Genomic DNA, 19105 nt, shown 5'->3' with positions numbered 1-19105 from the left:
ATTTTGAGGTATATTATAATATTATTACTAACAGTTTCAATTTGTGCCATTTTGTTCGTTGTGCTCGAATTGCACGTAAATATAATAATGGATAATTTGATGTTTATTTCAAATCTATTAATTTAACACAACCTATATTGAAATTTACATTTAGATTTGATATCATCAATGTTAGATGAAGACTTTAAAACTTATAGAGCGGTATGTGAGTACACATTGATAGCACGCGAATTCACGGTTTCACTTACTCATATACCCAGTTGAAGCCTAAATATTCTAATATGATAATACTAATGTTAAGATACAGAGTTAAGACGACATACGAATAGACAAAAACGTCAAAAACACGCACACACAGAAGAGTTTAGAATACTTTTGAACACGATTCGCATCACCACGAACATTAACTAATTCAGTAACTATATTCTGAATTTATCAGAAAGCTTGTGAACGAATAACGAACGAAATATCAAATCTATGGAAGACTGGAGCGAAAAGAAATATTAGCTTTAAATATACGAAAACTATTGTCTTTTATTTTAATCATTTTAAAAGAATCTATTAAATTTTATGTGTGGATAAAAATCATCAAAAAATACCTAGACAGCGTCAACATATGTAAGTTTTAGGCAAGCGTTCTGTTATAGAGACATAAATAGTGTGAGGGATGTAGGAGGTCTGTGTGTGGGGGGGAGCTCAGTAGATGAATGCGGGGTGTAGCTGGGGGTGCGGGGGACGCGGTTGCTTGTCCAGCGGGGCGCAGCACGCGGGCTCGCAGCACGCCGCCCCGAATGCAGCCGGCACAAGCGCGTACTGCGCCGGCGGACCGTATATAGCTGGCGTCGCTGGAATTGTACACCAGGGCTTGATGATTTTGGTAAGTTTGTTATGAGATATTTTAGCTGTTGTATTATTGGCCCGCTTGATAAGTACACCACAGAAGTGAAGATGAAGTAATTACACGTTGCGTCTGATGTGCAAGTGACTTAATTCTAATCGTCTTTTCTATATTATTTTCGTACAAGCAGGGAAGTGGATCTACTCCACTCTTATAGACTAAATTATTTAATAGCAACATCTCTAAGTGAGGAGGTAATGTCATGTTATTGTTTACGTACTGTCAAAGGGTAGTTGATAGATGGCATAGGGGTGCGGCGGCAGGTCGCAGGGCGCGCAGGCCGGCAGCGGCGCTAGCGGCGGCGCGCACACCAACTGGTAGCACAGCGGGCCTGGCAGCGCCGCCTGCGCCGCTTCCGCACTCGCCACCGGCACCTGACTCATCTGCACAGAACATTACCTATAGCACCCCTTCAAACTTTACAGCAGGTCACAGTTTTCAGCTAGAACATGTATAGACACAAATTACCTGCTTTCTGACAGCCTGAGCCACGCGCAAACGACCCAACGGAGAGAACATCACACCTCCGCTCTGAAATTTAAGAAATATAATATTTAATACAATATAAATAGGAAAAACTTGATTGAGAGTAGTTTCAATCTATTAATGGGCGAAGACGAGGTCATTAATGTGGATGACGCTACAGTACAATATGCAAAGTGGACCTCGCATTATTCACGATGGGATGAACGGGGTCAAGCTTTGCCTCATTCCCCGACACGGCACGAGACCTCAAGTGCTTCAACTTAAGCCATATTTAATATTATCTCAGAGCACGTTTCTTATAAAGTATGTACATATACGAGATATTACATTATTGTATTTAAAATTGCCCAACTAACAGTGAAATGATCTTGATGAAGTTAAGCACAGATGTAACACATAGTAAACACAGGTTATATATATATTTCATAATATTAATTTCCTTGGAAAACTTTTGCGATATTTAAGTAGACCTTTTACGTATGAAATATTTGAAATAAGCGTATGTTTTCTAAGCAACTATATTATTTGTACATCATAAAAAATTTCTGCACAGAGAGAAGCAAAATTCTAAAGATGTGTGAAATATGAGCAGAATAACGTTGGTAATATTAAAAAAGTAGGCATGATTTTGTTTCCGAGAAAATGTTCAGATAAAATTGCTTGGCAACAAATAACACCCCCTTTTCCTTTCAATCATCGAAAAACTTTCAAAGATAATTTTTTACAGACTTTACGAAAGGAGGACAAATTTATTATTTTAATTTTAAAGTCGTGAACCTTAAAATGTTTAATATTTTATAGAAAAGCTTAAATGTAGATGTTTATGGTCATTAAAATAATCTTAAGAGGTCTCAAAGGAACGGTCTCAAACGATTCATTTTCTTTTTCGAAATTCCAAGCTAAGACTTGTTACCACTAGGTAACAAGTCAGACGTGCCCTTATGTCAAATGGTATTTATTTTCTACTATTATGATTAATGTGTTTGTAGGATTTTGTTACCGAATGTCCGCTCTATATGATTTATATGAATATCTTTGGTCTCGATCGAAACCGGCACCGTCTCTGGGTTGCTGACTCATCATATCTTAATATTACCAATGAAAAAAATAACCTCAACATATCTTACACAGAATACTTAGTGTTATTAAATGAATTACGAATATTTTCCTCACAAACGACTGTTATTAAATATCATTTATTTATAAAAATGGACGATTATTAGTTACTGTGAGAGTTTATGTAAATTCTTACACAGATGAACGGCAGTGGGAAGTCAAAGGTAATAGAAAACAATTTTTATATTACAATTTCAAAGATATAATATTTTCTATAACATCTAGTAATAAATTCCTTGATGTAACATATTGTCTGAAATAAATATTATAAACGTTTGAGGTATTTCTAAACATAACATGAAGATAACGTAAAAACCGCAGCACCAAAATATCTCTCATCCCTAAATTTTGTAAGGAAATATCGAACATTCCTTACGAAGACAAGTCACTTGTAGTATATTGATTAAATTCAAGGTATGGGTTTATGTTATGATTAATAATGTATATAAAATATACAACATAATCAGCATTATTTTTTCCTTATTGAAATACTTTAATAATTACAAAAACAATCTTTCTTAGGCTTAAGATTTACATACATTTTGTACGAAGGTTATAAAGTTTTATAAATTAGTCTTCAACAATTGCCAATAATCTTACTAATGTTATAAATGCGAATGTTTGTATGGATGGATGTATATATGTTTGTTTGAAGGTATCTCCGAAACGGATGAACAAATCTTAATGAAATTCGGCATAGGTATAGAACATAGTCTGAAAGAACACATAGGTTACTTAACATATTTTTTTTATTCCGCGCGGTCGGAGTCGCGGTTGAAAGCTAGTATAAAATAAATTAAATTATGGACGTCGAAAATAGTTTTTTTATGCTAATTAAAACATTTGAATATAAATATTAAAAGTTATTATAAATACACATTAAGAAGAACCTTCAACGAAGTTCCCGGAGCCTCCCTTGACCTGGTTCCCGCTCGCAACAAATAGGCCGTTGTCAAGGACCTAATAAGCTTCTCAATAATTATAACTTGTATTTTAAAACGAATAAAATAATAAAACATCCAACTATAATTATATCTGAAAACAGTTGAACTCTTAGAGTAAACAAGTGAATGTCAAATTCAAGATGGGAGCAATTACGTAGTGTTTTAAGTTAAATGAAAATTGTTCAAAATTGAAAAAGTCATTTGTCTTGGGTTAAATGCTGAGCTTTTGTATTAGATTAAAACAAAATATGCTGATAATAAATCTGTAAGAATGTATAATGTATGAATGTAGTAGCAAGAAAAGTGTAACTGAATGAATAAAATATAAATTAGGACTTTTGGCCTCTCTTTGTTAATTACTTCACTCGTCTATAGATGTCTATAGACGAGTGAATGTAGAGCTGGGCATAAGATTTTTTTAAGTATTTTTATTAAAAATATCACCTTATCTTTAAAGTCAGTAAATTATACTTTAGAGCTTAAGAAAAGCAAGAGAAATAATGTCGTATGAAGGCAAAGATTTATAGTCTGTGAGTCCACAGTCAGCAAACTGTGCGAGTGACGGCGAAAAGAAATTTCACTGTATTTCACGGTACGGTTAGAAAACGTAATGCTTTCATTTCTACATATTTTATTTTATTTTATTTTATTAAGGTACTGAACAGCCATATTACAGATAAGAAATAAAATAACATAATACACAAAAAGGCTTAAGAAGTACCATTAATTAATTACAAACTAATATAACTAACATAAGACAAGTCTTAAAGTATTATATATTATACACTATTACTATACTATGCTTATTTACTATAAAAAAAATATTATAAGAATTTGCAATTTATCTTACTAATATTATAAATGCAAATGTTTGGATAGATGGATGGATGGTTGTTTAAAGGTATCTTCGGAATAGCTGAACGAATCTTGATGAAATTTAGCACACTAAAACAGATGTAGAACATAGTCTGGAAGAACACATAAGCTAATTATTAATTTTTTTTTAATTCCGCGCGGACGACGTCGCGGGTTACAGTTAGTTAATGTATAAAACTAAATTTTCAATGAAACACGACACTTTACTTTTGATAAAAGAGACTGTTTATTCTTGATACACAACTTTTTAATATACAACAATACACTACGAAACGTAAAATAAAACTTTATACAAAAAAAAACTCGTTACAACGTGAAGAAAAAAACACACACGAAAGAATGAAAATAAAACAAAAGACAACTCTGTTCGATACATTTTTTCATAAATAAGTCGCGGCGCCAATATGTGCCAGTTCTATACATTATCATTAGTGGCGCCATCTATTGAAACTGAATTGCTCTTAAACAATGTGTGTAATTCGGTTCACTAATGTTGTGGGCCAAGATTATTTCAATATTTTGTTAACTTGATAATGTCGCTACTTGATACGTTTATTTTCGTTTAAATTGAATAAATGTGTTATCTACTTCAGGCAGGCGTAAAATTTAACGGCTACAATGTTATACGGAATTCTAAATTATACTCATTACGCGTACGTTTCTATTTAATGTATACTGGATACAATCCTGTAATATACGGTTGGAAACCGGATGTCCCAGAACACATGTCCGGAAACGGCGGTGTTCTACAAAACAGGTAAATGTGTAACATTACATTTAATTGTTTGTAATAAAAACAAAGTGTATTATTCTTTTCTATTTGTATTGTTTGAAAAGAAACTTATTCTACCGCAATTTTAATTTGTGTAGACAGAAATGAAAATAGTTATTTCATAAATAAAATTAACCATTTATATTCATTAAACAATTATATAATAAGTGCAAACTATAAGTCATTCATAACGACAATGAGCTTAGCTTAAAGATTTTATACGGTTTTCGTATATTTATATTTAATTGTAATTGTAAATGTTCTTTTAATATAAGAAAGAAGGAAGCAAGTTAATTTATTTATATAAAAGAAAAGAAAAAAAAAACTTTAATCGTTTATAGACTATAATAATTTTATATTTACTGTAATAAAAGAAACGTCTTAGAATTAAAAGAATGAAGATAAAATGATTATTAGGAACAGCTAATTTTATATAGAACGACCTCATACAATAAGACAACTAAGTAAAAGCTTAGATTAAAATCTACAGGTCGTTTGGCTTTAAGCACCGCTCTAATGCTCCCGTTAGATGAAAAGGCTTTATACGGAAGCTTTAAGTTTATTTTTGTTGCCACAATAAAATGTAGCTAATCTTCGTATGACCAAGTCGTAAAGCAACCGGTTTTAACAGGAATTTACTGGTCTATCATAAAAGCTATAAATCTTACTTCTTATTATTATTATAAATGCGACTGTTTAGATGCGGATGTTTGTTTTAAGGTATCTCCAGAACGCCTAAACGAATCCGGATGAAATTTGAACATAGTCTGAAAGAATACATAATTGTAGCTACATTTTTACATTCCATTTAGACTCACATTTGCACTTTGCGTCTAAGTTAGAACACATATAAAATCTTCAATTCGGTGACGTAATAACGGATATGATTCAAAGGTTTAATTTACAGTAAAATAAAGCGCCCTCTGCCGGCAGACATTTATGATTCAACGCTTTATTGTCTCTATCACGACGTATGCAAATTTAAAAAGGTTCACATTTTTCACATTATTTAGAACCGCCATTTTATAATGCTCTATCTGAAGTAAATGTTGAGTATGATTTCATACTTTATAAATCATTTTAATGCAAATTACAACAAAATTAATCTCTCATGTCATACCAAATGATTTAATGGGGAAAAGTTTTATGTTTGCAACATATAAAATAATCTTGCTAATATTATAAGTGCTAATGTTTGTTAGAAGGTATCTCTGGAACGGCTCAACGGATCTTGATGAAATTTGGCACATATATGTGGAACATAGTCTGGAAGAACACACGGGCTAGGCTACTTATGAAGTTGTTTTAATGCTGCACGGACAGAGTCGCGGACGACATCTACTAAAGAAATTAAAAAAAACTGTGGTATCTATGATATCGAAAAAAAAACATGTTTATGTACATAATTTACTTATAACGAAAAATAAAAAGGAAATTGTGTGTCCGCAAGACAGCGTTTATTTCAGATAATATCCGAAATGCTTGGGCTGATTTTGACAGGACGTAGATGGGAAGTTAGCCAATGTATACGGGGATATTACAGGTTACTTTTTATTTAAATTCCACGCTGAAGAAGTCGCGGGCGACCCACTAGAACGCCCGCGCCTTTTATACCCAGGTAAAATAAGTTAGTCTAATTTATGCAAAGTTAATAATTAAAAAGGTGATCTAAATAAGCACGTATGTGTTCCCACTTGATATAGATAATAGATGAACCAATAACATCAAATTGGTAACTAAACCGAAATGCTTCCACGTTTATTTAGCTAAATGTTGTGTCACAAAGATATCAATCTTGTTCAATTTTCCCGACACTTGCATCATCCGGAACATAAAGATAAACGGATATCTATACTGATAGCATTTAATTTTGTGTGATGTAATCCTTTATCATTTACGAATACCGTTTCTATTTATAAATATTAAATTGAACTAATATTATTTAACTTCATAACGCTGAAACGAGTGACAGTTGAAATAAGAAGACATTATAAAGCCCTTTATGAATAAAAAAAAACTTGAGAGGTGTCAAGGGACACCCGGATGGAACGAAGTTCCTTTCAATTAATTAGTGAAGGAACCAATGTTTATTCTATGCATAAAAAACTTAAGTCTTCACAAGAAGAACATTTTATTTCTATGAATTTTCGTTATATATTGTCACGTCGTTGCCATGGTGATATAGCAAAAAGTGTCGTGACAATTTTTCGCAAGAATTTTTTCCGTCTAGCCCCCTTTCATAACGCGCGATAAGGAACTTCGTTCCAAAAACTAACCAGCGAATAACAATATTAATATAAAAATTTCATCAGTTATTTTGCAACTTTCTTTGGTAAATATGTATATGAAGTTAATATAATAGCACTAACTAATAATTTTAATATTACACGTTATTTCTATGTACAAATTTTCTTTTAATTGTTTGGTTTAAGAAGACTAATACAAAAAAGCGCAGTTAACTCCATTAGCTTAGACACAAGATAACTTGAAAGTTGAGAGAAAGCTCAAGTCAAAGAAATAAAGCTCTGTTGGACGTTTCGAGCGGAAGCTTCTGTGCAAGTTTTATGAAAGCACCACTCGAGCTATTTACAGCATTACCTTTGACTGAAGAAATTCGTTTTGGCCATTTTCAGTTACACGGTCGACTGAAACTTTTTCATGTCACATTTTGGTGTTTATTTCTTATATACATATGTAGCTTAATCGATCTAATTCAGAGTTATTTACTTAAAGATAAGAAAACAAAAGACGATTTCATTTGTTGAGTTTTAACAAATGAAAGCCTACTTGGTACTTTATTAAACTATTGGTTGCGATTGTCGTAAACTTTGTGTTGACAAATTTGAACCTTTTTTTTAACAGTAAAATGCCAATACAAGTTTCACAGCAGTTAAAATACACGATAAGAAATTATTTATGAATAACGTGAGATGCGTGAACATTGCAAAAAACAAAAAGGTATCAAAACAATGTTAATGTTAGAAAAAGAAGAATGCAAATTGTGCAATAGTTCTAATAAATAAAATTTGATAAGTTAGAATATCACTTTAATAGAAATAACATATTTCATGTTCGTAACAGTTTATTATTTGGTCACACGACATATAGCTGCAGACAAGAAGCCTTTACGTTTCTCATATGTATACGATACGTACGCATTATGTTTAAACGGGAAGATTTATGTGTTTCGTCTCTCATAAGCAGAGCAATCATATATCTTATAAAGCTGACATAGCGATGTATTTGGAGCGTAACCGTATCGTTCGGTTGACAGAAAAATATTAATCTACGGTTTACTTATACATTTATATATCTACTAGCGGTCTCCCGCGACTTCATCAGCGCAGAATTAAAAAAGTAGCCTATAATATTCCCACGTGCATCAGCTACCTTCCCGTCAAATCGGTACAGTGGTTTCGGAGATTACCAACGCGGCTTTGCGGATAGACATACAGACAGACAGACAAACATTTTGAAAATTGGTATTTCTTTAATAGCAACGTAACTAAATCGTGTGTACGTGATTTTTTTTCGATATAAAATACAGAGACATCAATTTTATTAATAAGTATAGATGCATATTTTAAAATTATTTTGTCATTATCTTTAGGTAGTCTTTAGTAATTTCTTTAGGTAGTCAAGTTCTGAATCGATTTTAATACACTTTTACCAAATATTTTAGGCAAGTAATTAATAAAATAAAGTATGTACTTGTATAAACTTTTGACCGGACTAGAATGTAAATAACATTCGACTATTCGTAGACTATTCGAAGCATTAAGCTTACAGCAAGCTATGACGACCTCTATGAGTTTGTACGTCACCTATAGGAGTATTATACTAACTAGTGCAAATTTGTAAAACGTGTTATGTGACAATTTTTCATTACTACACTAGTATATGTACTAATTAAAGTGTACTTTGTTTTATAATTATACAGAAGAAATATACACACACCAAGAATATACAATACTAAAGTTCGTAGCACTAAAAATACAATCTGTTACGAATATCGTAGCATATCTACACCGCTACGAGTTCTCCAGCTATTGTATTGTAAACGTATTCTAGAAAATATTGAGGGGGTGAAATAATAAAAATTCATTTGGTTTGGAATATCCCGGAGGGGGGGAGGGCGGAACGGAGGTCGAATGTAGATTCTGTTTCGATACGCAGCTGCAAATGAAATACATTTATCAAACGTCGCGTGACTGCGGGAATAAAATACAGCACTTGAATGTATTGCTGTTTGCTTTGTAAGGCTTTTTTTCAGGTTATATGAATAATAGTTACATGGAGAAAAATATTATACTTTTTCTAAAACGCAGCATGTTTTGTGGCTTGTCTTTTTTATTTTAATTTTAATATTAATTATTGTATTGTTTGTAACGATGTAAAGTTTTGTTTCTATTTAATATTAAAGATACACAGTAAGCCTTAAAGCAACTTACAAAGTATTATATGTCATAGTTAAGTTACTTAAAATATACATATATTTAAAAAAAAATCTTTTTCGATCCCACTAACGTTGGGGCCACAAGCTATCGAAAGGATAAAAGGAAATTTATTCATCTTTGTATCCGCATTTGGCATGAAATACAAGCATTTTACACTGTAGGCTACAGTACTGTAGCCAATCTAAGCCTAATGCCTTAATCATGTTATACACAATAACAATTTTAAATTTTACAAGAAATTTAATAACGCCTTATCTTCATTCAAATGTCCCAAAACATTGACTAAGCTAGTGCGTTATACCCTTCGACCACATCACCACTACCATCTAGTTTATTCGTTATAAAAAAAATCCCAAAGCAATCTCTACCGTGTTTTACAAATTAATCATACAAATATACAGCATACATTTTTCAGCCTTTTGTTATAGTTTCCATTGTGTATTGAACATCAATTTGTATGCGAATTCAAAGAGTAGAATAACTGTGCGGCCGTTAAACTGGCTGCTTTGTTCTGAGCTCCGACAAACACATCGCTAATGAGAGCTTCCAATAGCCTTTGTGTGCGAGGATTTATTAAGTTAGTTAATAAAGCGTTAAGCTTCAACAGTGTTGAATATCACAAAATTATACACAAGTTTTACAATGTGAGCAAAATTATACATGATATGGTCGGGTTTAAAGAAATAATTAAAAATAGGACAAACGCAACTCTTTTTATCTCATTTATCACACATAGGGAAAAAGGTTTATCTTGGGAAAAGATATGTCAACTACAGATTGTAGTGGACGTCTAGTACGTCAAGGAAAAAATAGATTTTTGCCTGAATTTTGCGTTTCTTTTTTCAAAGTCAGTTACTAATATGACGAATGAAAAGGTAGGTAGGTATTTTTGAACGTGGGAACAAAGTGAATGACTGGGTACACATAAACGGGGCCACTTGTTGTCTGGAGAGTCGTGCAAGCGGCCGCCAGAGGGCGCCCTCTGCACGAGGGCGGCAACACTGAAAGCGTTTCTCGATAAAGAACCTTTTGTTTTCGCGCCTTTTATCTTTCACGATTCGAGTGCGATGGTTTCGATTTCTTTTTTTTTTTGCATCTTTCTATTTCTTTTTTTTCCTTTATCGAGAATATGGGTCGAGTTTTTTTCTAAAGTTCATAACGTTTTCATAACAATGATATTCGGCTTTGAAATTTGATTCTTTAATGGCGGCTTACAATTCAATTTATCTTTGCGGAAATATATTTAATTTTTTATCTGCAAACGAAATAAGTGTCATCAATTTTTTTGTCTGAGTTTGCAAGGTCTCAAATATCTAAGCTTATAAATCCTATCCAATTTTCAGCCAATTATCACACACCTAATAATTTGGTATTAAATCAAATCAAATTAAAATATTAAATAAACTCGTAAAAATATCTACATGATTACTTCTTCTTGTACTTTCCAAGGCTTTAAATTCCGTTGTATGAGAAAATGGTTCACCCATAAAAACTCAAGCCCAAAAAATTTAATTTTAATTGATTAAAATCACGCCAGTACTGAGAACTGAAGTCACTTTTACAAAGTAGCCAAGGAACGAAAAGTAATAAATAATTCGGATGCGACATAAAATTTTGTACAATTTTTCTTATCGTAATTTTTATTACGAACCAAAGTACCCTCATCCGTTATATCAAAAGAGGGAGATATTAAAACATTTTTATTGATTATTTTACATCCCTCACAGTCGCTATTAAGAGGCTGAGGGATTAAGAAAGTAGAAAAAACATAACCTTAATTTTTTTTAAACTCGACTGCCGCAGATCTTAATGGCTGAAATGCCGCCATCTATTGGCATGTTTAAAAAAAAATTTAATTGAAACTAAATAAACTTTAACACTTTCTTCAGAATAAATTCGAAAAGTCGATTTTTTTTAAGTTAAAAATTTCACAAATCCAACAAACTTTCTATTAATATCTTACGATTAATCCTCGGGATTTCTTTGATGAGTTCTCATAACTTTAATCGCTATTGCTTGTCAAAATAAATTGAACGAGTAAGCCATAAAATAAAGAACAATTTTTTCAATAGAATCTCTTGTTAAAGCTCTCGTTCGAGTGCGTGCACTTGAGTGACGTAAGCGGCTTACGTTGACGTCACAGTTTAGTTCGAATTTGTCCCAATTACAAATGCCAAACTTCAAATCGTACTAATATTATAAATGTGAAAGTTTCGATGGATGGATGTTTATTTGAAGCTATCTCGAGAACGGCTCTGAAATGTGGCATAGATGTAGAACAAAGTCTAAAAGAACACTTAGGCTACTAATTAAGTATTTTTTTTAATTCCGCGAGGATACAGTCGCGTGCGACAGTTATTAATGTTATATTCACTATTAAATTAGGTACAATAGATCATGAATATTGTACAAAACCAGTTTTTAAACAAAGAAATAACTGGTACAGGTTTAACAAAAATATTTTTAATAAATTTAACAAACCACATATTTAACAATAAAAATAACTACATGTAAAATGTTTAACACGAAGTCATAATTAGAAAATTGTAAGTGCAACACTTCAACTCGTTACTCAACGGAAATAATTACAGTAATACCTTTACCACTAGTGTAGGTTTCAAACGAAACGTTTTGAATATTTTCAACAATTGTTAAAAGCTTACACCGTACTCCACACAAGTTTTAACTAGACCCGCCCACGTCACGGTTGTGTGGGCGCGGGCTTAAAGTTCACAGGTAAAGTTTTCTATTAATTAAATGTTTAAAATCTCGAAAAGCCTTTTGGAAAATTACGCAAAATAAAAAAAAAATCTACAGTTGTATTTTAGAATTTTTTTATATTTGAAAAATGTTACAAAACTATTTTCATTATAAAAAAATATGTTATCTATAGGAATATTTAAAAAATAACTTTCAATTACTTAGGTAGGTATTGAAAATAAATTTCTGAGTGTGTTAGTTTTTGTGCGTTTTGCAATTGCGGATGTTTATGGACAGCAGTCGCCTGACTATTTCGGCAAATTCTGGTGGCTGCTTGCTCGTTTGCCACCTCGTAATAAAAAAAAATCAGACCTAGTTATCGCTACATGTTGAATAACAAATAAAACAATACATTAAATAATGATGTTAGTTATTTAACGATAGTTCTGTGCCTAATTCAACTTATTCGTGATAATACGGACAAGGTTTATCGTTTACGTCTCGACAATAACTTGTTCGTGAGATGCTCTGAGTCACTAAAATACTTGTTATTTACACTACAACTTTTATTATGAAAATTTATTGTTCTTCTAAAGTGTATGTTATGTGAAACGTTTCTCAAAAACACTTGCAACAATGTTACTTTCTCATCTAAATGACCATACACCCAGTATTATATATCTATTTTAGAGATATTGTTTTTTTTTTTCAAAAATTAAAAAAAAAAACCGTAAATTCACAAAAATATTGAGATGAAAAGAAAGTCTTCATCTCCTCCAGCAATATAACAGAAAACTTAATATAACAATATTATAAATGCGAAAGTTTAGATGGATGGTAGAAAGTATCTCCCTCAACGGATCTTGATGAAATTTGGCACAGACATTGAACATAATCTGGAAATACACATTAGCTGCTTATTAACGGTTTTCTTTAATTCGGCTCGGACGGAGTCACGGGCGACGGCTAGTGATACAATAAAGAAGCAAACGAACGTTATTTAAGTAAAAATCTAATTTTGATTTAGTCCACTGCAACCATTATGTGGGATTTTCAATGCTAACAAAACTGTGGAGCCATCTGCCTTGGTCGTACTTTAATTAAATTTCAGTATTCTGAATTAATTGTTCGGCGAAGCGGCCGCTCGTGTTAATTGGCGGTCGTTAAAACTTCACACAGTGCGGTGACTTTGCGTAAACCATACATTGTTACTTTCATTTTTTATTTCATATAAGGTGATATTTAATAACTTTTTGTTATGTTTTTTTTTTATTAATATAGCTTTCATGAAACAATTTTTAGAGAGATTAAATTAAGTTAATATTAGGAGAACATTAACATAACAACTTACATTATCTAGTTTTATTTTTAGTTTGGTATAAGTATATAGTTTATTTAGTAGTTTATATATATATATATATATATATATATATATATATATATATATATATATATATACATATTATTCATAGTTTTTACAAGTATAAATTGAAATGGGATTTCATATCTATTTATAACAGAGATATCAAATATAAATTTTAGAAAAAGTATTAACTCTCAAACGATTTCTCTTTTCTCTCGATCACTAAATAACCATACCCTATCTACACAATAAATTTGAAACGTCAGTTAATATTACGATAACTAACTACACTTCGTACTCTTGTATTCTGAAACTATTGCTTCTTCAGCCGTTCGTTCTAATGTAGACAGTCCGGCTCTTGATAAATTTAGCACTAACTCGTTAAATTTCTGATGAACCTCCCTTCTCTAATAGTTAGTAGTTGAAAATGAATAAGCTATATATAAATCTGGTCTGATTACTTAAAACAAATTTTAGAACTAGTTTATTTATCCCGCCTCCCTCCCTGCCAATTAAAGTAATGGCTGACGTGCTAGGGAAGCGAGTAACGCGTCACATCGGTTTTGTTGTAATTACCTCAAATACAACGGTACTTTGTAGTTAATTATTAAATAACATATATATATTTAAATTCAATACACCACGTGATTTTTTTGAATTTAAATCGATTGTATTATTTCAATTACTGAGAAAACTGGACCGATTGTTGTGTTTGTTATTGTGACGAGAAGGTTCTTAAAAAAAATTTAAAATTCGGATCTCGATTAAAGGCATCGGATATAGAACATATTTTGGAAAGATACTTATTAAGTTGTTTTTAATATCCACGCGGACGAAGTCACGGGCAAAAGCTAGTTTAATTATAAATTGTAAAATGTAACATCGCAGTACATGCCGTTGGTATATAATTGTAGTGGGCAACAGAAATTTTTTTGTGAATAAATAAAAAAAAAAAAAAAAAAAAAAAAAATGCGACAAATTTACAGAGTGCTTTTTAAAATGCCATTTCAAGCGACCTTTTTCATTTCCTTCGCTAATGGAAGTATATTTTAATATTTTTAAACTAAATGAATACTATTTCAGTTTACTTATTTTAGTTCTGTGACTATGCCAAAATAAATAACCGGTCGAATATCTCGCGGTTGTTCTTATGTTTCGGTTAAAATGCACGACGGTCACAATGCAACGATATCGAAAACTTTTCATAGCATTATAGATACATGTTGAATTATAACTCTTTGGTTGAATTTGCTCTATGGTATTCGATCCTTAGTGAGAAACGAATTTAATTTTCTGGCTGCACTGTAGCACAGCCAAGTAGTAATAACATGAATAAAACTGACTCCAGAAGATCAAATACATCATTACTAGCTTTTACCCGCGACTCCGTCCGCGCGGAATAAAAAATAGAAAACAGGGGAAAAATTATCCTATGTCCGTTTCCTGGTTCTAAGCTACCTGCCCACCAATTTTCAGTCAAATCGATTCAGCCGTTCTTGAGTTATAAATAGTGTAACTAACACGACTTTCTTTTATATATATAGATATAGAAGATATGAATTGATGTTTAAAATTCCATTCTGTTTTCTTTTCCTGAACGATATTTTTTAAATTATAACTAGCTAGCTTCAGTAGTAATATAACGTATCCGAATGTCGTTTGCCATAAATCAGTTATTCGTTCCAATTCTTTGTTAGCAAAGCCCAGTAAAGTTCCAGAATGTTCACAATATTTATCTCAATTCACCTAAGAAGTGAAAAGCTTTTCGTTTTATAAGAAGTAAATTCTTTCTGACATCAAATATGAAGAAGTCTAAACGAGGGGCCACTAAACAACTAAAAAAAGTCCCTGCAGATTGCGCCACTGTGTGAGGTCAATGCACAAGAATTGTGTAATTTTCTTGACAGTGCTCGGCTGCACCAAGTTTTAAGACTCAGCTTTTTAGAACTTTATAAGAAAAGATATAAAGGGCAATCATGTTCCATTTAAAAAATACTTTTGAAAGAAAATTATATTCGGGTTTTCATGTTTTTTTTTTACATTTTTAACCTGTCAAAAATGAATGGACTTGTTGAAATGGTAAATAGTATAACAAGGTCTGTCATTTCAGAAACCTTGCTACAAGCAAAACTGTATTAAAGCATAAGTCATCACTTTTGTTCAAAGAATTCGTTATTCGTTAACGATGAATTTTGTACAGGATTTGAAATTGGAGTTAGACAAGCTTAATGAAAAAAATATTTTTACAAATGAAAGGCAGTGTTCTGAGAGCAAAAAGGTTTCTTGATTACTTGATATTTGCCTACAGTACTTTGTTGCTATGCTAAAATTCGGTAAGTACAAATCCTGTGCCAAAATGTCTCCCTGCTTGTTAAGCGAGACTCGATCATTCTTTTATTCGGTTGTGAACATTAGACGAACATAAAGCCTAGTTTATTGTCAGACGTCTAGTCTTTACTGCCGAGAATTCTTACCAACAAAATCTTAGGCAACATTTATTTTCATCTTATATTCTTGATGACTTATATCTATGGCTAGATTATGTCAAAATCAAAGTTATGTTACGTTCATCAATAAGAATATAAAAAAGAATAATTTTCTAGCAGATTCTGTTAGAAAATAAAGTGCAAACATTTTTCAAATAAACAAATTTCAGTTGCAAATAGTCAGTCACAATTAGTCAGTACTTATTTCGACCATTTTAGCGAATTCAGATACAGTCCCTTAAAACGCTACTATGGTTTAAAAGTGAAATAGCCAGTCGATTTGGTGTCACAGAAAATATTTTGGCGTAATTGGGTAACCGGAAGGGTCGCTGTTTAATTCTTTGTGTCCTAAAAATCCTGGCTAACATTACGTTACTAAGGGTACATAGAACGTAACTCGTATAATTTAAGTTAACCAGTACGGAATAGGAACTACGCGTCAGTCTAGACAATAGCCGGTTGCTGTCTAGACCATGTTTGACCTTGTAGATTCTGATTTTGTAAGTTACGGTGTTTAAGATAAATACATAATCTTTCTTCGTTTGAAGGTTGATGGATAGTTTTTATAACGTAAAAACATCACGTCTACCTCGAGGCTTTAGTTTTAAATGCGACCAACCTCTTTAGAGAAGATATTGGCACAAAAAACGTGAGGATTTCCTTTTATTTCTCAAACTATCGAAAAGGAAAATTGAAGCATTACTTTCCATAATCATGAATTTCCACTTAACTCATGACATATTGCTATCCGTGTCATAATCCTAGAAGAAAGAGTGATAAAGATATCGTACGTAATACAAACTACACTTTTCAGGAACTCTTACGGTAAGTTACTCTATGGTAAACCATAAAGAATCAAGACTTAAGAGGTCGTTTATGATCGCGTGTAGCCGGACAACACCATTAATAAGCATCTACGGTCGTTACAGCGCCTGCCATAAACTAGTTAGTAAGTTACGGCTAAGAGACTTGGCACTAGGCCACACTAAACGTTAAGGATGTCTCGTTTGGACAATTATACTAAATAACTGCAATTAACATAAGTTTGGTTTTACGCCTGACTGTGGCATAACTAAACTCGCGGTGGTAAAAGATTTATGGAATAGCCTCATAATCAAGAAGAGAGTAACGACTCACATTATGAATAATAGATCGATTTGAAACACGAAAACCTTTATTTCGATCTCATACAGAGGGATGAAATAGGGAGATGATGTACTAGTTTTTACACAAGTCACAGCAATTAAGGGAATGTAAAGAGCAATTTAATTATACATATCAAATACCAGATTAAAATAAAAGTCTAAAGCAGTAATGTGTATGAAAAACGTTATTTTTTAATTTTACGATGACATGTATCGCTCCCGAAGAAGTCAAAAAAATGCTGAGAGGAGACAGGCGCTAATATGATGTTTCGCAGGATCACAATCCAAGGCAGTATATTGTCATACACAATAGCTCCGTCTAGGTTTATGTCTCACTCGTATTTCTCCGTAATTAAAAAAATGAGAAATTTTTTAAATACATTTTCTAGGAAAGAAACAAAAAAGTCTATTTCTATAAATATGCATAATGATATATATCTTCTATTATAAGTCTGCAAAATAAAGGTAGTAATGTTCATATATTACACGTTTTTTTTATGTCGCCATTAAAGTACGACCATTTTGATTCACAGCATCATCGCCTTGCTTACACTCAAATCTTATCACGTCTGATAACTAGTGATTAGATATTCAAAATCTGGTCTCGTTTAACAAGTTCAATGCCGCGTTTTGACTGTTTACCATCGCCATTATGAATTAAAAATTAAATCCATAACTCCTTTATAAATTCAACATTTTAGAATGAAATTAACTAACAGGTATGAATGAATGTAATTAATTAATTAAAGTAACAGGAATTTGTCTATAAGAACGTTTAAAATAGGAGAGATATAAGGCTTGGTTGATAGTAATTGATGGACAAAGGTAAAAACGTGTTTTGACTGTACTAACCTGCTTAACAATAAGTCTGGCGACCCTCGGGCTTGCGAATGTGACGAATCCGTAACATTTGGAGACGCCAGCTCGGTCGTAGATCACCCTGGCCGCCGTCACAGTCGCGAAGCCGGAGAAAAACTTCCAAAGATCCTCATCAGTCGTCGTCAGAGAAAATCCCCCCACAAAGATCCTATTGTGTATGACAGTGCCGAATTTAGGAGCGTCGGAAGGCGGCAAGGTGTCGTCCGTGTCCTCCTCGGGAGAGTTCAAGAGAGCCTTCAGCTTCTCGTGGGGGTCTGTACTTTTTCTATTGTTCGCAGCATTTTCTTCTACCATATGTGCACAACTCGCTGATTCGCTACGTATGTACCTTTTAGCACTGCCTTCCATTTTACAGTCTTCTTTTAAAACATGTTCCCTTGTTTACTAAACTAAAAATTCTAGCGATAACTAAACGAGCACTAATGTTCAGACGAAAAACAACTCGGACTGGCTTTACGCGGCGTAGTATCGATTTTGCCGGTACTATGGCGTTATATAGATGTATTTTATGTCTTGCGCCGTAACCGTGTTCGCGCGCTGACAGATTCTCGACTTGCTAAGACAACAATGCGATTTGATGCGAGAGATAAGGGTGTGTAGATTGGGATTTTAAAGATACGCAACTAAAAATAGTGTTTGAGCTATTGTCGCCCGCTATTTTTACTGGTCGAGGTAACTAGGTCATTGGTTTATACGTGTGCATTTTCAAAGTGGTTCTTATCTCAGTTATTTAGTTGTGGTTTCGCGCGCAAAGATGGCGCTAGTTGTAAGGTCTTGAAAGATTTTGGTACAACGTTTTTTACATCTACCTTATTTTTATCGAAAATAATTGTTACATTTAAAGTAGATAACTAACTCTCACTTAATTGCCAATAGCAACGAGTATGAATAGGTTTTTTTTAACAAATCTTGATCTTCTATATGTTTCGATATTATGTTCTTAATAAGTGATACTTTAAAACTCAAGTTATAAATATATTAAG

General features: G+C 32.5%; 1 protein-coding gene across 1 annotated transcript; it reads right to left on the bottom strand.

Annotated features, from left to right (window-relative positions):
- Positions 1–495: 495 nt before the first annotated feature.
- On the bottom strand, positions 496–18770 carry LOC106711281 (protein boule). Its single transcript, XM_014503578.2, has 4 exons — positions 18096–18770; positions 1367–1429; positions 1119–1281; positions 496–845 (listed from the first exon to the last, which is right to left on the bottom strand). The coding sequence occupies exons 1-4, from the start codon at positions 18468–18470 to the stop codon at positions 697–699; spliced, it is 750 nt and encodes a 249-aa protein (XP_014359064.1). The 5' UTR covers positions 18471–18770; the 3' UTR covers positions 496–696.
- Positions 18771–19105: the final 335 nt, after the last annotated feature.

This window comes from Papilio machaon, chromosome 23 (genome assembly GCF_912999745.1).
Source record: "Papilio machaon chromosome 23, ilPapMach1.1, whole genome shotgun sequence".
NCBI classification, from domain to species: Eukaryota; Metazoa; Arthropoda; class Insecta; order Lepidoptera; family Papilionidae; genus Papilio; species Papilio machaon.
The sequence above is the reverse complement of the archived record's forward strand: the minus strand, read 5'-3'. Positions and strand labels throughout refer to the sequence as shown.